The 25,893-nt window shown below is 37.8% G+C and overlaps 1 protein-coding gene across 3 annotated transcripts in view; it reads left to right on the forward strand.

Moving 5' to 3' along the window:
* jmjd1cb (jumonji domain containing 1Cb) overlaps positions 1–25,893 on the forward strand; it is a 152,054-nt gene that overhangs the window by 51,030 nt on the left and 75,131 nt on the right. For all 3 annotated transcript variants that reach the window (XM_056245865.1, XM_056245866.1, XM_056245867.1), the window contains exon 2: positions 19,463–19,627. In XM_056245865.1, coding sequence (XP_056101840.1) covers positions 19,463–19,627 — 165 coding nt within the window. The remainder of the gene's footprint in view (positions 1–19,462; positions 19,628–25,893) is intronic.

The following is a 25,893-nucleotide window of genomic DNA, read 5'->3' on the forward strand; positions in this document are numbered from 1 at the left end:
GATTATGGAACACTGATATCTCTAATCATCTGTGTGATGTCATTTGATCTCTGTTCAAGTGGTTCTCGGCACAAAACGGAGCTTATCGCTTTGACATATTTCATCACACCGCCATGATGAAACTGCCATCGTTTGTGTTAGAGAGGGTCTATTTCTTCTTCTGTCAGTTGACCGTGTCTGCCCCGCCAGGCCTGGTCTGCAGCTGAGCTCAGCAGCACCGCAGTGTTGACCGATCTCTGTTGTCATGTGGGAGGAAGAAAGCATTTGTGAGGCGGGGCTTTAGCGTAAAGGTGGTAAACAAAGGCATTGTTTTAATCTGGAGAAAGTACAGAGCGTGCTTTCGCTGCAGATGTTGCCTCGGGTCACGGCAGAGCGCGGTTTTCTTAATGCTCTCTCCACATATAGCTGTGTTTGTTGTTATTTTTGTTGCGCTGTCTCTTTGTCAGCGGGTTTGTAGACAGGAAGTACAGTGAGTTGAGGTTTGTTAGATAAAATCTTACAGCTGAAGAGATTTGTGTGATGTGGTTTCATCGTGGAATCTGAATAGAGCATGCAGCTCGTAAAACGTTCGGTTCCTGGTTTACATGCTAATATGCCAGATGTGAATAAATATGGTGAAATTATGTATGCACGTCTTGTTTACATCTTGAGCTGTTTTAGTTTAGGAAAAACCCAAAAATGAAACCAGAAAAATCTGTTACTCTTAAAAAAGTCTCTCATGTGGTTAGCAGTCTTGCACAACAGGCAGTTTTCTGTATGCTTTCTTTTGTTAGCTCAGATGCTAACACATGGTCATGTCCATTTCGCTGTCCATGATTATTGAACGATACAGTAAATGTCTTTTTGTCAAATGCAGTCTGGTATCAGTTATGTAGATGTGGCAATTAGTGATGCTTAAGACCCTATGACAAGGTTTGGCAAGTGCAGTTCTCTGCCCTGTGTTGATGTATTTCTTATTGCTAAAAAAAAAAAGAAATAAAAAGCTAATACAAATGTGCTTATTGCTAATCATCAGTGGTTGGTGGTATTAGAGGGAGGGACAAATTTGTGTGAGTCACTGAGTGCCAGACGAGTCATCAATGTTTTTAGTCTATATTGAAGACTCGACAGAGAAGGACTGTTCATTTTTAATCTGCATAAAGCCTAATTTTAAGGATACTAGTTTATAGATAGCGGAGGTTATAGATAATGATGTGGAATAAACATCTAATTTTGATTTCATAGGGTCTACATTGTAGACTGACACAAGACCTCAATACAGGCTGTTTACACTGACAATAATAAAAATAACGCTGACACTGATTGGATATTGTTGCAAACGTGTATGTAAACACAAAAATCTGCTTGAGATTAGATAATTTCTTGCATCCGTTCTTCCAAATGTGGTTTCAAATCAGATACAATACATCTGATCAATGTCTAAACATGGATGACACAATTGCCCACAAAGATAACTTTTCTTAATGTTGCAAGCCTGTACGCACTCGCACAAACTCACACTTGAAGGAAACTTGAATCTTATAAATAAAACACATTTCTCATTAAGGAGGTGGTAACATCACTGTTTTTTTAAAAGTCATTTTACTCACAGCTTCACTTTTGTGTAGAGAGGCAGGTAATCACACTCAAAATGTACTTTTTCACTTATGACTTCTACATATAACGATCTAACAATGGATAGTCAAAGAACCACTTGACGTGAATTATTTAAATAATTTAATCAATTAAATAGCAGAGACAATCAAAACCCAAGGATCAAATGTGCTGCGGATCACCGATATCAGATCTGTGACACAAAATCGGATATGGTCAAAAGATCAGATCTGTGCTTTAAGCCTTGCAATGTAAACACAGCTATAGTCTTCTCGACAAATGCTGTCCTGTCATAATATCTAAAGCTGTTCAATAGCATTGAGCCTCGAGGCTAGATAACTGATGCCGTATGATGAAACGGCAGCGTAAACAAGATACTGTCCTTTCTCTTTCCCCAAGGCTCTGGGGAACACAGGGTTCTGTCTGGCCCATTAAAGCGTGTGTGTGTGTGTTCACGAAAGTGACAGATGTAGAGAAGATGTGACGGCCCATGACAGGCAGGGGAAATGAGGACACTGTGATATCTGCAGCAATGCAGGTTTGCTCACCGTGTACACTGTTATTTTTGTCTCTTTTATGTTTAAAAGGATCAACACTGGAGGGATGGTCCCCACAGGCTATAGTTTGACTGACATTAACATCTCATTTCATCATCTCCGTTGCTTCGTATCGTTCTCGTTTCACCGTGAGGATGCCGTCTACAAGCCGAGAGCCGCCGGTGTTTCTGCGCCCAGTGCCGCAAAAGAAGCTTTCCTCCGCATTAATCTGATGAAAAGAAAAAAATATATATCACTAAATCCTTCTCTCTCCTGTGCACTTTCTCTCTGCTCCAGTGATTTGAAAGGCAGATTTGTGGTTGTGCGAGGTTAACGTTCAGCGTCTGGGCCCGCAGTGATTGGACTGCAGCGGTCTGGGCCCAGCCAGTCAGGAAAGTCCTGCTGCTGTTAGTGAGGGGCAGATTTTCCAGCGGCGTACACACTAACACGGCGCGGTGAATGATAATCACTCGACTGTCTGAAGCGGCGGGGAGGATGTGCAGACGTGCTTTTAGAAGTCATTTATTGATGAAAGTGTTCTTTCTGTGAGCTCTCGGAAATGTCACTGGGCTTGTTATGAGCTTGTTTTTTTCACATTTTCTTTGTTCTTCGGTGCGTATGCTTATGTAATCTACACATTGACTTACATTTATCTTAATTATAAAAGCACAGGTGATTCTTTATGTGAAGTAATTTAATTTTCCCCAATTGGGTAATAAAAATAGTGTACTTTTAATGCCGTTAGAATTACTCGATGCCCTTAGAGGAATAATTCAAAGGAAAATTCTGTAACGAGTTACTCATCCTTATATTTGTCTCAATCTATAAGACTTTTGTTCATCCTTGAAAAAGAAATGAAGATATTTTTGAATGAAATCTGAGATTTCTGTCCCTTCATTGAAAGTCCATTACACCAAACTTCGGTACAAAATTAATAAATACATTGTAAAACAAATCCATATGAATTGAACATTGAGCTTCAGTTTACCATATTTAATAAGCTGTATAAACAGTATGTGGATTGATCAGTCTTTTTATGTGATTCAAAGCCTAAAAGTCTTATGAGTTGGAACAACATGAGGATGAGTAAATGATGACAGAATTTTCATTTTTGGGTGAACAATCCCTTTAATGTTCTCTCCTGAAATCTATTTATAATGTTTCTCAAGGTTTCTTGTACCGTTTTCATCCTCTGACTGTTACAATTAAATAGGCTGTTTCTGCTTCTGTATGTAAAATTATTCATCTTGATTAGTGTTTAACTTAAAATTAGACTGAAACAGACTAAGTTATTCGGCCAAAATCATCCTCCACACGAATGACGATCTAATTATTAACAGATGCCTCAATTTTAAGTTGATGTGTCATTTAATCTGTTGCTCCAGGATTGATGTTCTTGTGTGTTTCACCGTGTGCCCAGTATGAGCATAAGAACAAATCAGATATGAAAGCTGCAGCAGACAAAGGATTTTTTGTGCAAAAAGAGCAGCATTAACATTTGGCTTCAGTTCTCCTTGTAAGTGTTCCACACGATGGTGAATAAATGAAAAACATTTGTCATTTTTGGCTGCGCTATCCGTTTAAATGTGTTTGAGCATGTGATGGGTTGATTCTCTGGCACAAGGTGAATCAGTGACAGTCGTGGCTGTTGGAGGGGGTCATTTCAGTTCAGTTCTTTTATGATGCACCCGGTACGCTCTGCTCTCTGATGAGTCCAGTAAATTCACTGACCCACAGCGAGTCCAGCAGCTCGCCACGTTCCCCAGGCGTTCATTGAGAGCGGACATTGTCCTTTTGAAAGAAATCCAGAATGGAGAGAAAGATAAAGACGGAGCGTTCTGGTCTATGTGCTGTTAGTTGCATAGCAACCAGCTCTTACATTTCGTAATGTCTGCACATTTGTTGTGTGTATTTTGTATCCCTGCAAGCAATCGCCTTAGAGATCCATGTGTGTGCTTCAGCATGTCCACTTCATTCTTCAAACCAGGACAATGACTTCTCCTCTAGGCTGGTATTAAGCGGTAGTGAATTTTATTAATCTATTCATTATTCCCAAACTGCTCCACAATAAGAACGATTAGTCGAACAGTAAGTGTTAATGTAACACTGTATAATTGGTTGGTTTAGTTTGTTAATAAACAGTATCTGGCATTTAATTAAAGGTAAAGTCTTGTGGCTTTTCTCTGGTCTGCCCCGTCACAGGAAGAAAAGACTAACAGCTTAATGTAACACATTCAGTATATAGTTACTAGTATCGGCACAAAAAGTCTGTTGTTTATTATCTTTATTTATACATTATTATAGTATCACAAAATCAAAAATCCTATATCAATCATTGACCTCCAAGGCAATGTTCACACTGTCAGTCCAAATCCGATTTTTGTGCATATACGATTGAAATCCGATTCAATACAGCAATTGTGACGGCAAAAAATCACATGAAATGTGATTCTGAAAATCTGTTTCAGTCTGACTGCTCTGATCAGATGTCACTTTCTCCCGCCACGTAAAATGTAAACCTCAGACGTTATAGGAGACATGCTGAAAGTCGCTGCAGAAACAAGGTTGTGTTGTTGCAAAGTGCCGGACGAGCAGAAAATGACAATATAACGGAGACATGTTTTGAAACCGACGAGACGACAGCATGGAATAAAGCCGCACACACCAGCCTCCGGTTCTGCCGCTGCCTCAGAAGACGCAGTAGTCCAGCACGGCGGATACACATTGTCATGTTGCAGTTGTTGTTGTTGTTTTTTGTGTATACCTACTAACGCAACATCATTGCTATAGAAACCAATGCAGATATTCCGGAAAACTAAAGAATGGCGCGGACACACATCGGATCTGAATATTGGCGATACACAATGTGGACAGCCAATCATATTAGATCAGATTCCAATCGGATACACAAATAATCGGATTTGGACTGATAGTGTGAATATACCCTATAATATATATTGATATATTAGTACACAAACCAGTTTCAAATACCTATGTATATTGAATAAAACATGTCTTAAGTATTTTAATCTGGCAGTTACCCAGTTTTGCTGTTGAATGCAAGCCCCAGCCTGTTTAATTAAGTAAAAGAACCTGAGACACATTATTTATATTAAGATTGTGTGGGTTTGTTAGTATGGACATATGGTGTTGATTTTTTTTTGTGCAGGTTTTAAACAAAATGACATAACTTCTTGCGTTTGATTAAAAAAAATCTGCAGATTCAAGGATTTTAATGACTCTAGTTCTGATTCTGTTTCTGTGATATTTCCATTTGAGGAAGACAGAATGGACAGTGGTTTCGAAAAGGTACTTTTCGGATTAATTCTGTACTTACGTGTACTTACAGTGTACTTACCTAGAAAGTACTGGCTAATATAAGGTAAGTACATGGGTTAGGGGTAGGTTCAGGGTTAGTACCTAGTTATGACCCAGTAATTATAATTACTATAATAAGTTACATAGTAAGTACATGGGTAACAGGACTGTAAAAGGAAGCGTTACCCATGTGAAATGAAGTCATTTCAGATTTCAGACGAAAGAACTGTAATCGAATATTAATTGTATTATACAAATTGTGAGGGAAAACATTTTTATTACCCATTCACATTTATTGTATCTAGCTAGTTTTCGATAATATCGCCTAATATCTCTCCTAAACCTATACCTGCTATTTGTTTGTGAGGCATGTCGTGTGCCTTTGGAGTCTTTCCATTGATTTTATACAGAGTTTTAATCATGGTGAACAGTGAATCACATGCTTAAAGCTGTTTGTTGATTCTCGTGTTCTGCAGACAGAAGACGTGCACTGATCGTCATGACAACAGCAGAGTTTCAAGTGGCTCTGATACATGTACTGAATAATTCTGTCAGAGTTCTGTCCACATTGGCCGAGGAAAACAGATGTTATAACTATTAATGGCACTGAATGTTTGAAACACGAGGACTGGCAGATGTTCATCACATTGCTTAAGTATCTATAACCTTTCGTTACATATATACACACTATAGAGACCTATGGATTATACATAATAATGAGATCTTTTTTTTCACACATCAGCATTGTTTCTGATGCTATAGCTCTGATTATTTTGAATGGCAGTAACTGTTATGTTACACCCCTCTCCAAGATATTGTGTCTTTCAATTCCCTTTTAAGCACTGCCACTAAAATCTCACTAACTGAACTAAACACTATACAGTAAATGACTAGTTAGTTGCCAGACAACTAGAACTGATCTGTTCCTACTCCTAAATCATCATAGTATTTTCCAGAATAAAAGTCCAGTTTTTTTTAACATCCCCATTCCGAAATGTGCTGCAATTTATTTTCCAAAGCAGCCTATATAATGCAATTAATATAAATGTTGTTTTAAAGTCCCCCTGTAGTCAATCATTTTATCCATTAAAACTCATCTTTGATCACCAAAATTACATATTTAAACCTTTTTTCCTTAAAATAGCTTAAATGTAACTCTACACCCTTGCTTCATTTAGTATATGTGGTTCTATGAATATGCAAATTAGCCCTGCCTCCACTCACTCACAACAGCTCAGAGATCCACTCGTTGATGATCACACGTTGACGTGATTGGTTACAAGGTAGTTTGTGATGTCAGAAACACCAGCGATTTCAAAATGCGTTTTTGAGACTGTCTTTGGTTCACTGCAGTTTTAAAGAGAAACTACTCAGCAATGCTGCTGACTTGCACCGTGTCCTAACTACACGCGACGCGATAAAATTCCAGCGACAGCAAGTGTGTCTGTCCACACTAGACGCGACGCGACTGTGAGACGCCACACGTCAATCAAAAACATTAACAAAATATACTCATTGACTAATTTTGTTATGAAGTACAGTTGTATGTTTGCATAAAATTCAGTTTGAACGCTATATTATATGCTTTCAAAAATCTGAGGTAAATTATCCATTATCCTTAAATATTCCTTCCATCCAATGAGATCTCTGTGTGGGCGGATCTGTCAGCCGCGACGTCGCAGAAATAGGAACCGTTTCTAAATTAGAAACTTCGTGTCGCCGTCGCGTCTGGTTAGGACAAAAACTCTGATTAACATGGAAAAGATACCTTTTATCGCGCGTCGCGTCGCGTGTTGTTAGGACAGCATATTAAAAACACCACATAGACATAAAACAACATTAAAAGCTTGATTTTCACCACAGGGGGACTTTAAATAATCAATGCCACTATAATTTATGTTTGTTAGTTTCTGTATTTTATATGAATTGTTGTGGCGTGATGGGAACTAAAATACATGTTTATAGTGTCTATAAATGGTTCATTTCATTTACCGGTGTTTTACTTTATTTTTGAGTATACAGTCGGAAAATACAGGAATTCATTCAACAAATACAGTGAATTTATTCACCAAGGGTTTACTTGCCCTGCACAACATGCTCAATGACTCCAGTGGCCAGATTCCAGAACTGTTTAGCAACAAGGAATTTTGCAGCCATTTTCCATTTTCGGGCATTTCCATTGCCTTACATAAACCGGTCAAATCCTGGGTGTGCCTGGCCCATGCAGCCTAACTGCTTTTCTAGACCTTAATCTAGTTGTGTAGGGTTCAACAACCAGGCAGGCAGCTCTCATCTCCCCGAGCATCTGACTGAATGCAGTTATATAACCTGCTGCCTTCATGATTTTGGAGTCTGTACAAGCCTCATCTCTTATGCATGGTCAAGCAGACCAGAGCTGACCCTCTAACTGTTCCCATTAAAAACATTCCTTCTCTCTCTCTCTGGTCTTGCTCTGCCTGTGTTGTCTGTGAGTTGTGCATACTGAGTTAACCCTCCGTTATCTCTGCTCAGCTGTGTAGCTGGCACTGGATCCATAATCAGATTAAACATTGGAGCCTGACCTCAGTTTGGTTCTGTGGGTCACGGCAGAGGCACGTGTGTTGGCTTCCTCCATCTGGATACGAGATGGGGAGGTGTCATCTGTGTTCAGCGTTTCCAGACTCTTCCTGCTTTTGTTCTGCTTGTTATCTTGGGTTAACCCATCCTGCTTTCATAGAATGTGCTTAAGTATTTTAATTAGTGTATTGCTTTAGTTTGCTGTCGTGTGTTTTGACCTATATTGTGTTTCTCACACTTCTCATGTAAATAGCAAATCATTAGTTTAGCAGAGATCAGTAAGCTGGGTAAACCTTCTCCGAGGTCAAATCTGATCCTGGTTTCACTGCAGTTATCCTTGTGCTTTCAGCTTTAGCATTGCCCCTTTTCATCTGTAGTTAAACAGATGGGGCAGAATGTAAAAAAAGCTCTGGCTTCTTGCAGGATTTGTTGCATCACAGAGATGGTGAAATGTGTTTCTCTACCTAAAAATGTTCACTTCTTGGAATTGAAATTAAAAATAAATAGTTACTTGTGATCATCTATACTATTTTCTGCACATTATCTTTTTATTTTCCTCAGAAGAATGTCCATGCTGTGCTTTTCCATACAATGAAAAATATAGTGACCCTGACCAGATTGAGAATCATAACCCCCCCAGATTGAGAATCTCATTAATGATGTGTTTGGGGTCATGGATCAAACCTGGCATTTAATTTCGAGTATTTGAGAAGTACAATACAGATTATTAGCGAAATACAACTTGACAAATTAAATGTATAGCTTCAGGAGACTTGGAATATTGAGAGTGAGTATGTACTCAAGTACTTTTTATCATGCTTTGTATAGTATTTTTTGGAGCTTGACTGCATACCTCATTCACTTGCAATGTAAAGAAAGACAAATAATCTTGTTTGTTTGTTTGTTTGAAGAAAGGAGGGTTTGGAATGATTTGAGTGAATAATGACACAATTTTCATTTTTGATTGAACTATGGATCATGTACCTCGATTTTAGCCATAGAGTCCATGTTTTGTGTCCATTTATTACAGTTCTACATTTAATTGGTTTGTTAAAGTTGATGATTGATAGAGGTCTGTAGGCCAGATGTCTAGATGGAGATAAAGGCAGTTTTAGATGAAAACACTTAAGACTAGAAATTCTAGTTTCTCTGTTGAAATGAGTGAAATAGTGTGAAATGTTTGTTTATTTTGGCATCAGTGCACACATTACTACTGAAAGAGATGGAGATCTGGCGTGTTTGACAGGAACTTATGGAGACGGGACATAATGACCTGCCCTGATCCACTTTCTGCTACTAACAGACACATACACTTAAAATATTAGCATCACACGATGAGGTTTGAAGTAGTAGTCTAGACTTGCATGCAGGAAGGTTTGATTTGTTTTTTAATCGTGTGCTCGAGGGCTTCCTCTCCATTCAGGTTGGTAATCAATCTGAGCAGCTCCGTGTCTGTTGGGTGAGGCTTCTTCCACCCTGCTGAAGGAGCAGAACTGGACCATCTGTCTGTTTACTGTACTCCTGTCCAGCAGCCTTCCCGTACTCCCTCTGCTTGTTTACAACCTGATTCTTCCAATCATCCTGCTGCATCGCTTATTTTGGCAAAAATTGAGTATTTAAGAAAAATAAAATAACAATTTTGTTTTACAGTTGAACAGTGAAATTATAGTGACATTTATGGCTGATTTCATTTCTTTATTTTTAAACATTAAACCATAAAGTTTTAATTTTGTTGGAAAATTGCATAGAAAGCTTCTCTTTTGTTGACAACAGCTGGTTTATAATAGCTTCTCATTACAAGAATTGGAAGATATTTGGCGCATGTTACATTCCTAAATGCATGTTAAAGTGACCCAAACTCAGAGCACATGCAATGATTTTATGTTGAAAAGCATTTACTGCAAACAGAGCTGCTCTTAAACACTGAAAACACCGGATCATGAGCTGCTCGCGTGTAAATAAACACTCTGAAACATGCAAAGTGTAGTTTTATTTAATTAAATCGCAGCCTTTGCAATTTGATATTTGCACTAAGCCATATAACGATTTTGGTTTTATTTTGATTAATTTTGCAAGCCTAATTATAGGGTACTATTTGTGGCAGCGGTGTATGGAGCCTCTCACTAATACCAGAACCTCAGGCTTTACAGGTCGCTGCCTGAATAACCAGCATAAGAAGTAACTGTGCCCTACACACACACATACTCATTCTGGCCCTCTGCCCCATGTCAATTTTTAATGAGAGTGAATTTTTCATCTTGCCAGCAGCAGAGACTCAACTGAGAGGGTGGGTTCAGCAGAAACACAATATGAAGTTAATGTTTCATTCTGAGACAGAGAGAGGGCGAATGAGGAAAGCCGTCCTCCATGATCCCTGCAGTGAAGGGGATTATGGGAGGGAGGGGTCAGCAGGACGGGGGGAGGGGAGAGAACAGAAGTCGGTCACATGTGTCATTACAGGAATCAGGGCTGGACTTTGCATACACACACACACACACACACACACACACACACACACACACACACACACACACACACACACACACACACACACACACACACACACACACACACACACACACACACACACACAGCAGTGTCTCAAAATGTAGTAAGCGAACTACTTACCCTTTTTGTGCATGTTCAGATGTTCATATTAGTCATTTTGGAGGTGGAGAGAACACAGTTTTCTTTAAAATGACATGGTTGATGAATTATGCATAGTAAGACAATGGACTTTAATAAGTTGAAAGGATAATTTTGTATGTTTTTGTTTTTAATTTGTACATTTTGACATGACTTTTGTTGTTTTCTACCATTCAAATAATTAAAAATATATATTTTAATCACACATCTAAGCGTAATTATTTTCAGCTTTTCAAACTGTAGGCTACATCATAATGTTGTGATGCCTTAATTCCCTTTTTGGTCTTTAGTTGTTTATTTTTAATTTATTTAGAATAGTATACAGCTATTAGTAAATAAACTTTAAATAATAGCTGAAATCATGTGGCTTGTTGAGGAGAGGTGTGCTATTCGATTTCAAATGATTATACTAGGAGACAAACGATTATGATTGTAAACGATGAAAGATCCCATAGATTAAATCGAAGGACTTGGGGCCATTCGCACCAAGGGTGATAATTATAACCTATAAAGTTTTAATAATCATTCTATGAAAATGATTCCATTAGGGAATCCACAACACAACTATAATGATAACGGCACAGACATTCCAATACCATTGGTATCAACTTTCAGAAAGATTTTTTTTTTTCCAGCTGATAAAAACATGGACAGCCAATCAGAATCCACATTACTTTAAAGAGCTCGAGCATGTAAAGCGGCAGACGACAAAACCGCCATGCGTGCTTATAATAACCATTAGTGTGGATGATAATAGTTATTATGCTTGGTGTGAAAAGGGCCTTAAGAAATGGTCTAAGGACTAACAAAACACTAGCTAAAATGCTACTTTTGGATACAGGCAAGCTCCATTCACTTTGTTTTGGTATTCAATTGTTTTATTGTCTTTCATTAATTTGACACTGGGTTACTGTTGGGACAACATCCCTATAAAAACACCACTGTGAGATTTTTGTTGATAGGAGAAATGGGATAGGTTGTTGCTTCAAGTGATGCTTTAAAATTGGCCTTTTTCTTCAGCTTAGCCTGTACATAACAGGGGGGTCCAGATGTGAAATCTGCCCTGACAGGTCTGTTCTTCACTCGTTCCCCTCCAAACACTCATTAGAGCCTCATAACCCCAGTCATGGTGAGAGAACCACAACAGGCAGTCAGTGAATCATTTCTGGTATGAATCCGCATGATGAAACCCGCTCCTGTTACTGCACGTTGCTCAGCACTGGGGTTGTGCAATGTGCTCTTGGCTGACTCACTCGCGCTGATGATTCCCACAGCTCTCAGCACTAGATCTGTGCATTTCAAATCATTAGCTGGGTGCTTTCTGTACGCACTTTAAAAAAGTGTTGTGCGCAGGATCGTATTAGTCAACAGATGGACTTTGTCCAGTGGAGGAACAGTTTTTCCAGTTGGAAAACAGGCTCAAAAATAGTGCCAAACCTTTAGTGCGGCTTATTTTTTGGAAACCAGTTCTCCAGCCTATCACGCTACGCCCGCCTTACGCACACACGCGGTGAAAGAGGAGACTTTGACAGGCCAGAAACATGCTGTCTTTACGACATGCTGCATATGTTGAAAACATCCAGCAGCTCAAACACATGTTCTCCCTCTTGCCTCTTGTCACAAACACACAAACATCCTGCACACCAGCTCCGCTTTGAATCACATGGCTGTGGGTTGTTTCACAGCTAAGCACCGCAGCAGGACAGAGTTTTAGCACCATGACTGTGAGGAAGGCAGGCATTCAGTGGGTCTGCACTGCAGTGACCACGTCTGTCCATAAAATCAAACCCAAATGAGGTCATTTAAGACCATGAGCTATTATGGCTGTGAAATTGCACTGAACTTTTTTCTGTTACAGTAAGTTGTTGTTTATCAGATGCTCATGTTAAAACGCTGTGAGAGGGGTTCCCAAAAGCTTTTTGTCAGCTGAACCCCTTATATGGAAAATATTTACTTGAAGTACCCCCTTACATTTTAAGGCCCCATCCACACTACTACGTTTTAGATTAGAAACGGAGACCTTTTGCTACATTTGCACCTCCCATCCAGACTAAAACGGCAAAAACGAAGACCTAAAACGGAGAAGTTTAGAAACGCTGCCGACCCCGTTTTGCCTTTTGAATCTCCGGAGGGCGTTTTAGTGAAGACGGGTCAAAACGGAGGACTTTAGAAATGATGACGCGGAGGCTCACGCTCGGCTCTCTGGTTGGGTGTCATCAGTCATGGCAAGCGTTTCTGACTTTGATGTCTTTGCTAACAGCTGTTGTGAAAGTAAAATCTGCCTTTTTTTAATGCTATAACTGCGTACATGCGCTGGAGACAAGCTATTATTTGAGCGATCTGTGACAATTCCCGTGTGCAGTGGCGGTATCGAACGTACTGTACATGGAGCGTCGCTCTTTGCAGAGGTAACTTAGCTACTTTCTTCTTCGTCAAATCTGAGGAATAGTCCATCTGTTTCCTGTTTACACCGGCACGCCCATGCCCAGTGTAGGTGAATGGTCACGTGATCCGCGTTTTCAGTTGTTTTAATGTGGACGGATATCAATTCTAATACGCAGCTAAAACGCTGGTGTGGATGGAGATCGTATTCGTTTTAATTCTCCGTTTCTAAACTAAAACGCAGAAGTGTGGATGGGGCCTAAGTTAACATTTCAACAATTGAACTACACATTTGTTTGTTCAAGGTACTCTGATGTCGGTTAATGATCACATGACATGCAAGTAAATATATTCCTGTTGTAAACTTGAATTTGAATTTAAAATAAAATTATTAAATTAATTTTATTTTACACTGCAAGTTACAATACTAACATTTGTCTTAAATTCTTCACTTTTAACAAACACTTAATTCTTCCCTAGTGCAAAAAAACTATACCAAAATGTATTTAAAATACATTTATTTCATACTAAGTATAGCCTACTACAAATCCATTAACATATTTACAGACATATTGCTTGAGACTTACTGATATAAATATTATAAATATAATTAAACTTTATTTGGAGTACTTTATTGCAAAATGCAGATTTCTTAATATTAAGCCTAAATTTGTTTTATGATCACTATTAGTAAGGAGGATAGTATGATCACTGTATAATATCAGTCTTTAAATGCAAGATATTTAAAGTGTACCTAAAGTATACTTGCAATAGTTCCACTTTAGCACAAACAAATATACTTAAGTATATCTTTAGTTGGATCTCAGCACTATATTTCCGGATAACTAAAGTGCATCAAGTACAAAATTAGTTGTTCTAATTTAGCAGACTTTAAGTATACCAATTAGTATACTAAAAGTACAATTTCAGGGTATTTATATTAAGTACATAAATATGTAAATGTATTTGTATTATACTTAGAATAAAATAAATGTATTTCAAAAACGTTTTAGTATATTTATTTTTCACTAGGGTTTACTTTTTCAAATCCGGAAGCTTGTAACATTTCAAATTCTTGAGCTTTTATTTTGGCAGGATACTAGTAAAGTGCTGTAACTTTGTAAACTTTTGTAAAGTGTAAACTAAACCTAGCCCGTGTTCATTGCATTCCCAAATGCATGTTAAACTCGCACCTCATACAGAGATGGAGTTTGCTGCATTTACTGTGAACTGAGCTGCTCTGAGATGCAAAAAAAAAATCATATCATAAGCTGCTTGTGTGTCCATCCATTTTCTTGTATTATAAAATGAAATGGAAATCATAGTTTGCGGGAATGCAATTATAGTTTTTTTTCTCATTTAGCCTGTCCTTGTTTTTGTAATGAATCAGTTTTAACTTTATTTGGTTACACTTTATTTGAAGGTGTCATTGTTACAGTATGTTACAGTATATTTAAGTACTGATTCATATTAATTAACAACATGTACTTACTATAGGGTTAGGGTAGGATTAGGGTTTGGTTGAGGGTTAGTTGCATGTAATTATGCATAATTTACTGTTATTACTATGGTAAGTACACTGTAAAAAGTAATACCTAGATCTAACTTATAAAAAGTGAGGCAAGTGGCTGCATTGGATGTTTTATGTTGATTCAACTTGCAGCCTTTTTTAAGTATATTGAACACTTTAACATTACTTTATAGAAACGCAACAAAATCAAGTTGAGTTAACTAATAGTACTAGTATTACTCAGTTGGATAAACCTACTTTTCTTGGTACAGGTAACTTATTTATGGGTTGCTACAAGTAACCTGTACTCATTTTAATTAGGTTTTATGAACTTTATTTTCTTAGTAAAATTTACTTAATCATATGTGAATAAACATTTTAATATATATTTTTTTAATTGTCAATAACAATTACAAATTCAATTGAAGAAGAAAAAGATGAGAAGATAGATTGAAGACAATATATAATTTATTCAATGTCAACCAGTGTCACTTTTAACAGTGACTACAAAACAGCAAATAAATGTGGCCGCACATGTACACTCTAATATAAAACAAACACTGTAGAAGTGTATTTTCAACCTGTTCTGAACAGTACAGTGAAATATCCAAACTGCCCAATCTGAAATGTTTGGATCAAGGTAAATGTGAGCCATAACATCACATTGTATCACACTGGAACTGCAATGTCAAAAATTACATGATGATGGTTTAGGACGCACAGGGTCCAATCCTACAAAAAGCCTCTGATATATATCAAGTATACACCAGTTTTGAGGGAGACATGAGGTCGAGAGCATAGGTAAGTTCAAACAGGAGGCAGCATGCTTTCAACAGGTTTGGCACACCTCCGACCACGGGCTGTCCTTATATGATAATCCCAATCGTTTCGGGGTGATGAAACATGTAAATTTTCAGTGGGCAACTGCCAAGCTCAGCGTGCACCTCTTTTTCAGCCCGACTCTATTGGTGGAGACAAAAAAGAAACAAGAGTTTGGTCAGACAAATAGGAAATGAGATGAATATTAGCAGACAGGTAGAAGAGATAAGACACAAAGTCCAAATTGTACTTTTGTTGCTAAAGGTGGTGGATACAAGATGGATACTGTGACTAGAACATGTGACCAGAGTGAAGTCTACCATGACAATGCCATAGATTGTGGGTACTAAAATATCATGATCTACTCTAGCATGAGTGTTGTATTTTTCTGGTTCAAAGGATGCATTACAATAAAACAAATGCAATTGTCCTTGCCTGTACCTGATTGGTCATCACATTACTGTTAATTAAGCTACAGAGTTTAAATATCTTTCCAGAGCAAATGGAATCACCCCATATCATCACAATATTAATAAACCCACTAAGCAAAATTATGTCCAAAAGACATCTTTTCAACGTCTTTGTCACAAAGACGTACATTGAAAAGACGTCCACTGAGGAGCCAGAATGAACGTTTTTACGACTTTTTTTGAGGTGTTCTGTAATGAACGTTCACGGAAGCTCCATTCAAGGTTGAAAACTAGTTCAGATGTGGACAATGTGGACAATTTTCAACATCATTTAAGGTCTCATTTGGACAATTTATACTTATTTTAGACCAAATAAACACTCTCAGGATATATTAAATTAAAACTCACATTTATTTCAATGTAATTTTCATGTGTAATTGCAAAGCAATTCACAGACAGTGAAGTTTCTTTTCATGATTTTTGGACAAACACGCACTGACACCTTTAGACAGTTTAGCATCTGTCATTTATACATATTTGGATCATGAGAGAAATCAGATTCGAACCAGGGACCTTAAGCTGCCTGCCCTAAGTAGACAGTAATGATTTCATGATTTTTGGACAAACACACACTGTCTGAGAGTTGCTTTGCAATTAGAAATTACGTTGAAATAAACATGAGTTTTAATTTAATGCATCCTGAAAGTGTTTGGTCCAGAAAAAGTTTAAATTGTCTAAATTAGACATTAAATTACATAAAATATGTCCACATCTGAACTAGTTTTTAACCTTGTATGGAGATTCCCTGAACGTCTATTGGACTTACAGAACACGTATAATCTGATCAAATTGTAATTGAATCTATTCTGAAGTTTGTCTTACCTGGATGTGAAGCTCGAAGACCCCAGGTAACAAAAGTGCTTGGGTATCTAAAGACCAGGAAAATGTTAGATGTTAGAAATAAGGTTAAAAAAAATCAGTTGTAAATGTAACTTCTTTAAGTAATAGGTTAGAAATAGTATAAAAATCTAGACCAAAAATCTGTCATTAATTGACAATGCAGCATTAAAATATCGTGGATCAAATCTCTAAAATCAGACAGACTACTAAACATACATACAGTCTAATCTGTGCATCTGCTTTAGTAATGCAAAAGTATAATAACATAATCTCTGAGTTCTGTCAAAGACACAGAACACACAAAACAAAGTGTTGTCCATAAAACACCACATCTTACTTTCCCTTATTTGCCCGCACAACTATTGCCTGAAGGCTCGAAATTGCGACCGTTTCGATCGCATATGATCCCGAAATTTAATCTGTGCAATCTAAAAATATAACTGAGGGCATTTGTGCAACTAATTATTACATACGTAACTTGTATGTGTTTTTAAACACTGCTGTTGTCTGCCGATCGACCACTGTGCAGCCATCTTAGCTTACCATGTGTGCAGGATAGCTAGCTATACAATTTGCAAACCTAACCTCAGCTCCCTAGTGGAGTAAGCGATTTTGTGACTTTAGTTTACATCACCAGTCATTCGGCTAAATTTGCTCAACTTACCGTGTTAATCAGACCCTGAAATTCAGATCCGCTGCAGCGACCAAACAGTTGAAGTGCCGAGGAAGATATTGCATCTGTCTGGAGTCCCCGCCAGTGAAAAAGGGATAATGCCAACTTATAAAATTTAAAATATTTACGTTTGATGAACACACCTGTCACATCGACAGCTGCTCAAATAAATTGTGCATTGTCAACTCACTTTTATAACATTTATTGTACACAACAACCACATACAAATAACTACCCAAATAAATTGCATGGGTTTTATTTAAAATATATTGTTATATAAAAACTGATATATTTTAAGTAAAGAGGAAGTATTTTGATACTCTTTTTGTATAAAACCAATAAAATAAACTAGATTACAAATATTTAAAATATATAAAACCTACTTTGTGGGTGTAGCACTTTTTACAGTGTACATGTAACATATGTAACAAGGACACTGTAAAATAAAGTGTTACCCTTTATCATGGCTCGAATTTCGGCGCGGGATTGCGGGTATTGCGCATAATTCTAATCATTCCCGCAGGTCTCCCATTTATAATGCGGGAAATTCCCGCAATCGTAATCCACACCGATTATAAAATCAAATTATTCTTTTAACAACTATCTGCCAGACGCAATTTCACAAACAGCGTGAGTGTTCAGCGGTGCCGTGCGTCTTCTATCTCTTCTCTCAAAATGTGTTGTGCAAGGCAAGCATCAAGCGCTGCGGCGATAATACACACTCGCGTTTAGGAGTCGGGACATGACGGAATATTCACTTGCACAATCGGGCCAGCAGTGCATCGTGACTGAAGTTTACCATTTGCACGTCTTTTTAAGTCTTACCAGTTTAAACATTCAAGCGATTTTAAACTAATCAGTGCTCACACGCTCTCTGAGATGATTTTTCTATGCGCACATTCATAGAAAATCCACCTCAAGAACAGCTGGCCAGTAACAAAAGTTATTTTTCGCGGATTATATTACTTTAACACGCAAAATTTCGGTCAATTTCGGTCTTCGTGAGTATACTCTAAACATAGTCGGTTTTGTCTTTAATAGCCTAAGCATAAAACGCATGCCAGTATAATGAACACAGGATCCGTGCCCTAGCTCTTAAAGTGACAGCAGCCATATGTGTCTGTCATTAATTTTGTTGTCAAAACAACAAAAGATAGCTTTAAGTTAAAGGAATCAGTATAAATAGCCTATGTATTTAATTTATTCAGGAATAAAATACTACCCAGTGTTATTTTCCATTTGATTACTTTATTCAGTTTCTGTAGGCTATATGAATACTAGTGTTAGACCTATATTCAAAAACTTTTCTCTTTATTTGTATCTTTATTCTATTGTATTTATTTGTGCTACTTTTTTCAATTTAATTAAACAATTTAAATCAAGCTTCCTTGTAATGTGTAAATTCTTAACAACAATATTAGGCCTACCAAATTGTAAAAATGCAATGAGCGCAAACATTTAGGCAAGATAAATGTAATAATTTTGTTTGGAAAAAATTCCCTTTCTCCCCCTCAAACAAAAACAATCCCCCCCCATGAGAATCATCTAAGGGGGGATTTCCCCCCCATTTTTAAACGAAATTCAGGCCCTGCCCTTTATTCTTTATTCATTTTATTCTGTACCCTGTGTGGATGTAGATTTCATGCTCTGTTCCAGTGAAGTCCTGACAAAAACTCAGCCTTGAAGGGAAAATATAATCTAAATGCGCTCACTGGGGTTGTTTATTTTTTCTTAGAAGCAAAGTTGCATACGTATATAGAAGATAGAGTGTCAAAGATAATGTCTTTGAATTTTTGTGCTTTAATATGTCAGTGGCAAACAACATCAAAGTTGAAATTGTATGGCAATTACAACATGATATAATTACAACAAAGTTTGACCTGGCGCTTTACTCATTAAGGTTCAATGCAATGGGTAACTTTGATGCGAATCCTGTGAAAGTCCTTAAAAATTCCATATCAACTCAAAAAATGTCTTTCCACACCACTTGTGCATATGCTTTTATACATTATACAACAGGAGAACTTCTCTAGCATGATGCTAATGTGGGCCGTCCAGGCCGAGGGCTCAGAGTGCTAATATGACCAAGCTTTGACCCCTCTTCTTGCTCTTTCCGCAGGTGTACGTGGAGTTTGACGACCTTGAGTGGGAGAAGCGTGAGTGGGTCAAGGTGTACGAAGACTTCCAGATCTTTCTGCTGGAACATCAGCTGGTTTGGGCCAAAAGGAAGGAGGGTGCCCAGCTGCAGGGAACAAAAGCCAAGCAGATCCAGTGGCCAGCTCTGGTGAGTCATTCCTCCCAAGATCTTTGATCCGGAGATGTGCTGTGCGTTGAGCCGCAGCTGTGGAGTATTTCAAGTCGGAACAATAGCTCTGCGGAGGCAATATGACGGGATCCTTTATGTTGCTGGAATGATTTGGGGTTTGGATGACTCTCAGATCAATGGCTCATGTCTGACAATAAGATCATTATTTGTTTAGAAGGCCTGCTGAAAAGATGGAAAATAACAGAGGGTTTGACGTCCTTTAAAAGAGACAGAAAGGCAGCGAGCAAGAGATTGTAAATGTTTCACAGCTCACGCTGTTTTGATTACGTAACGTTAGCAGCAGCACAGCGCCATCTGGGCCATGAGCACACGATAAAAGATTTCAAAGAGAAATCTTAGTACGGCACACGGGACGGTAGTCATAGCGCCCACACATGCTCAGGCCGACGACCCATTATGTGTCATAGTGCACTCACCCTCATCAAGAACTCGTGAGCACTCCGTAAGTTTTCAGCCAGGAAATGTTTCATATTCATTAAGTTTACGCTACTGTAATTTTTTCTTTTGTGTTTTAACCTCATGCTGTTCACTTCCTGCCATTGTTTAAATGAATTCTGCTTCAAATAAGTGAGGTGAATATTTAATCTGAAGTTAAAGGTACGGTAGGCTATTTCGGAGCAGCTAGAAATACAAAGTTCCTCAAGAGATCCCACCCTCCCTTCAGAGTGCTCTCCAAAGCTACGCCTCCTCCAAAACTAGGGATGGGTACCGAGAACCGGTATTTTTTTGGACCGGTACGTAATTGGGTCAATACCGGACTACCGATAAGCTTCAGGACGAACGATACTGTTATCGATACTTGTGTTGTTTTATCTCTGTATACTTCTGTTAGTAGCGAATTAGAAACTTGTCATTTTCCATCCCTGATTATTGTCATCACATGGCCGACGTTTGATCGACGTACGTGTGATATCCATGCGCATACATGTTAAAAATAAAAATTTCGATCCCTATTATCGATATCTTTGTGCTTTTTTTTGTTTGACTTTAAGCCATTCAAGCGCGAGACGACTCGCTCACTGTTTTCTGTGCTGCAAACCCATCCAAAGCGTGCTCACAGAAAAAGTGATTTTAATGTGATTTTAAACCATTTAGCACAAGACGACTTGTGCGCTGTTTTCTGTGCTGCACGGTTGTAACAGTGCAGATCCGTGCAGCTCTTATGGTGCGTTCACACCGGACGCGAATAGCGCGTCAGGCGCGAGTGATTTCAATGTTAAAGGGATACTCCACTTTTTTTGGAAATAGGCTCATTTTACAACTCCCCCAGAGTTAAACTGTTGAGTTTTACCGTTTTTGAATCCATTCAGCCGATCTCCGGTTCTGGCGGTACCACTTTTAGCATAGCTTAGCATACATCACTGAAGTGGACAAGACCATTAGCATTTCTCAAAAAAAAATGACCAAAGAGTTTCGATATTTTTCCTATTTAAAACTTGACTCTTCTGTAGTTATATCGTGCACTAAGACCGACGGAAAATGTAAAGTTGCGATTTTCTAGGCTGATATGGCTAGGAACTATACTCTCATTCCTGCGTAATAATCAAGAAACTTCACTGCTGTACCATGAGTGCAGCAGGTGTAATGATATGACGCAGCGCCTGAAAATAGTTCCGTTGTGTTTTAAATAGGGAAAATATCGAAACTCTTTGGTCATTTTTGTTTTAGAAATGCTAATGGTCTTGTCCACTCCAATGATGTATGCTAAGCTATGCTAAAAGTGGTACCGCCAGAACCGGAGATCGGCTGAATGGATTCAAAAACGGTAAAACTCAACAGTTTAACTCTGGGGGAGTTGTAAAATGAGCCTATTTCCAAAAAAAGTGGAGTATCCCTTTAAGTCAATGCAAAGACGTGTTACGCGCGAAAAAATTCCTGCGGCGCGAATGAGGCGTAGAGCGCGGCGCGGTAGACGCGAATACGCCTCATTCGTGCGTCAAGTTCGCGCGAATTGAGCGTCTGGCGCGTTAAGTGCGTTACGCGCGAATGTTTTATGTAGTGCTTTTTGTGCATTCTCGCGTTTGACGCGAATTCGCGTCTGCCGCCCGAGTTGAAAAATCTGAACTTCTGCGTCAATTCGCGCCGCGTTAACCAATCAGGAGCCTGCTTGCTGCTGTCACGTGGTGAAGTGACAGTTTATAATGTTATTTTATGTTTGGCCTCAATAAATTATTTTGTAATATGACAAAAATGCTTGGTGTGCAAAGCAAATCTTTCACATAGACCACTCGAGGACGAGGCCTTATACGGCCTACGCTGTCCTCGTCAGCGTCCTCACCGTTAGGTCCACCAAACCTAGCTCCTGGAGCAAATTGTGAAACTCCTGAAACCCTCCGGAGGGTCTGGTGGACCCGAGTACAGCGGCGATGTACCCTACGCAGCTGTTTCTGCTCTCCAGATCATATACGAGCGGTGACTCTCTCGAATAATGCTAATGCTAATGCTCGATAAACATCTAAAAAGATGGCCGCCAACGGGTTTCGAAACTTTCGCCTCCGGATTTCGCCTCTGACGCGCGTAAATTTCGCTTAAAACTTTTCTTTTTACGCGCGTCAATTTCGCCATTGACACGCGAATTAACACAAAGTGGTCAATCGTCAAACTAGACGCGGTAGATGCGAATTTGACGCGCTATTCGCGTCTGGTGTGAACGCACAGTTAAAGTGACAGCACTAATATTCCTGCTGCCGTCTCTATAATAACACTTGAAAATTCACTTGTTTTTGACTGAGTAACTTTTGTAACTATATTTGTAATGTATAATTTATTTATAAAGTTCAGTGTTATTTTACATTTGATTACAGTTTCTAAACCTGAATACCTTAACATCTTAAAACACTGTTTATTTCAATCATATCTTTTGTTCAGTTGTATTTATTTGTTGCGATTCCTAATTTTACTTGTGTTTTACTTGTCTTTAATAATGCTTGAAATTTACATTAATTAGGGTAGTTGTTTTTGCTATGGTATTTTTAAAACATAGGCAGAAGTTCCTTGTGGAAGTATTCAGCTACAATGAAATGTTTTGCAATAAGACTTAAAATAAATGTGAATGATAACTAAGGCTTTTTTCCTTTTAACTTATTGGAATCAAAATTAGGAATCGATAAGAATCGGAATCGAGAAGCAGAATCGAAATCGTTAAAATTCAAATGATACCCAACCCTAGCTGTGGTATGCTGAGAAAATCTCTCTCTCTCTCTCTCTCTCTCTCTCTCTCTCTCTCTCTCTGAAGGGCCTTTTTATTTTAAAAATGTGCTTTGTTATGCGCCTTTTTCTGTTTGCTTAGAGGCATTTGTAAACTGCAGTAGTAAAATTACTTGAAATTTTCAGCATCTTTTCACGTCATGTCATTTTGCACCAAACTATAGAGAGTAGTATTGGTAACAGTATCGATAAGTACCGGTATCGATAAGCAGTATCGGTATCGATACAATTTAAACGATACCCATCCCTATCCAAAACACATGAACGCACACAGCAGAGTCTGCAAAGCAGCATGAGGTGAGAGACTGTGTTAAATTACCTCATGTCTCAAAGCACATAACATTATAATAATAATAATAAACATAAACAACTTACAGAGCTCTGACCTGTACCACCTGACTGCTGCTGAATTTATTCCTGTGATTTAAAGCAGAATTTTCAGCATCATTACGCCAGTCTTCAGTGTCACATGATCCTTCAGAAATCATTCTAATGTGCTGATTTGGTGCTCAAGAAACATGAAAACCACAATACACTTTTAATTTAATTGTACATTAAATCAAAATTTCCATTTCCAATAAATGCTGTTTTTTTTAACTTTCTGTTCAGCAAAGAATCCTAAGAAAATCCCAATTTTCAACAATGATAAAAATAAGAACGATTATCTATAATTGAGCACCAATAATAATTGATAATAATTGAGCACCAACTCAGCATTTTAGAATGATTTCTAAAGGATTGTGTGACACTAAAGACGCGGTTGTGTACACAGTAGGTAAACTAGGTCATAGCTCTTACCATATTGTGTACTTTAGCATGACTGGAACAACAATATATTTACAAATCAGCATCCATTCCACGAGCATAACTGTTTGTTGGTTTTGGATGGGTTAGTCGAAATTTGTGAACCTACCTTTGTTTTCTGAGTTATTTAACTGGAGAAATATTTGATGTAGTCAATAGACTGTTGATAACGCTTGATGTTCAGAGAAAACATTCTCTATCATTGTGAATTAGCAATGTCCATGCTTTTTGTGTTGCTTTTTAAAACTGGGACACATTTTTCATCGATTCTTCCTGTTCTTTATACTTAACACTTATCTGAATTATGATTGGTTTGTACAGTTGTCAAACAACTTAACCTAATTACTTTACTCAACGCCTGACCAAACAGCAATTTACCAACAAGACTTGTGTTGTTCTCTGGTCTTCTTTGAAAGCTGTTATTTTTCCATCGTCTTTCCCTCTTTCAAGTTTCCTGTGTCCCTCGCTCACACACAATTTCCTTCACGGCTCCATTATTTATGGCTGCCATTGGAGGAGAGTTTACTGCCACCAGATCTCCTTACTCAGCACTGCCTCTCTCCCTCTCTCTCTCTCTCTCTCTCTCTCTCTGTTTTTGCAGCACATTTTATCCTGTCTCTGTAGTTCTGTTGATATGTGGCCCAGCACAAGCTAGCTGATTTCTCCTGTGTTTAGATTAGCACACTGGATTTTTTGTCTGAATGTGACTCGAGCTGGTTTCTTCAGTGTTTCCTGCACGTCTTTGCATTGATTACATAGTCATTCCCAAACATGCAGTGTGACCAGTGTAGTCCCATTTGTGAATGGTTTGTGGTTCTTTTAAATGAGTCAGCAAAAACTCAAACTCATGATGAATTATTGTTTTGAGTCAGTCTAAGAGTGGTTACTGAATTAACATTTGACTCACTGTCTGAACCACAAGTCATTACTTTCAGTCATTTCAGTCTCAATAACTAACCGAGCATTTCTATTGTGTCATCTCTGACTAGTTGTTACCATGACAATGTTTAAATGTGATATATGATATTTCTCAATTACAAAATTATTTTAATAATTGTGTTCCAAAAATAAATTTTTTGCATTGAGCAAAAGTTACAGTAAAGACTTTTACACTGTTATAAAAAAATATCTATTTCAAATATTAAGCATCACAGCTCTTTTCAACATTGATAATAATATTCAATTTAATTCACATTTATTTGTATTGCGCTTTTCACAATAATGTATATAATGTATGCACAATAAAGCAGCTTTACAGAAAATGCACGTGTCTACATTACAATTTAGAGTTATCTGTTATCAGGTGTTGATCACTGTGTCCTGTCCAAGTTATGTATTTCAGAAATGTACATATACAAATTGCGCATTTATTTATTTTAATTTAAACAATGTATTAATTTAAGTTTTTTTTCTGCATCAGAAACAGATATCACGTTCCGAAGCTTAGCAATGTTTCTGAGGTTGTTTTTGTAACATATGAAGTATGATTTTTATGAAGTTGCTGTCTAACCCAGATCTTTAACTGTAGAGGATGAAGTAACAGTACATCCTTCTTTTAAATGAAAATTGTATTCTAAGAGATTCTGTTTACAGGTTTCTGGTCCAATAAGTAATCTTATCTGAATTTAATAGAACAAAATTGCAGGTCATCCAAAATTTTATATCTTTAACACACTATGTCAACTTGGATAATTTAGAGATTTCATCTGATTGTGATGAAATATATAACTGAGTATCATAACAGTGGAAACTAATTCCATGTTTTCTTATAATATTACCAAGAGGGCCTAACACAGATCCTTGTGGCACTCCATAATTTACTGACGTTATCTTTAGATTTTTTTCCTGTTTAAATAGACAAAATGGTAACGGTCTGATAGGCACAGATATGATCCAAACCAGCTTAATGCCTGTCCCTGAATACCAGTGTAATTTTGTAGTCAATCTAAGAGTATGTTAATATCGTGTCGAACGCAGAATTAAGATAAAATAAAACTAGTATTGATACACAGCCTTGGTCAGAAGCTAGAAGTAAGTCATTTGTAATTTTAATGACCGCAGTTTCTGTGCTATGATGGGGCCTGAAACCGGACTGAAATTTTTAATAGATGTAATTTTCTTGCAAGTAAGCACAATTGAGCGGACACAACTTTTTCTAGTATTTTACACATAAATGGCAGATTTGAAATAGGTCTGTAATTTGCTAATTCATT

Source organism: Rhinichthys klamathensis, unplaced genomic scaffold (assembly GCF_029890125.1).
Source record: "Rhinichthys klamathensis goyatoka isolate OS25496 unplaced genomic scaffold, OSU_Roscu_1.1 h1tg000035l_1, whole genome shotgun sequence".
Lineage (NCBI taxonomy): Eukaryota > Metazoa > Chordata > Actinopteri > Cypriniformes > Leuciscidae > Rhinichthys > Rhinichthys klamathensis.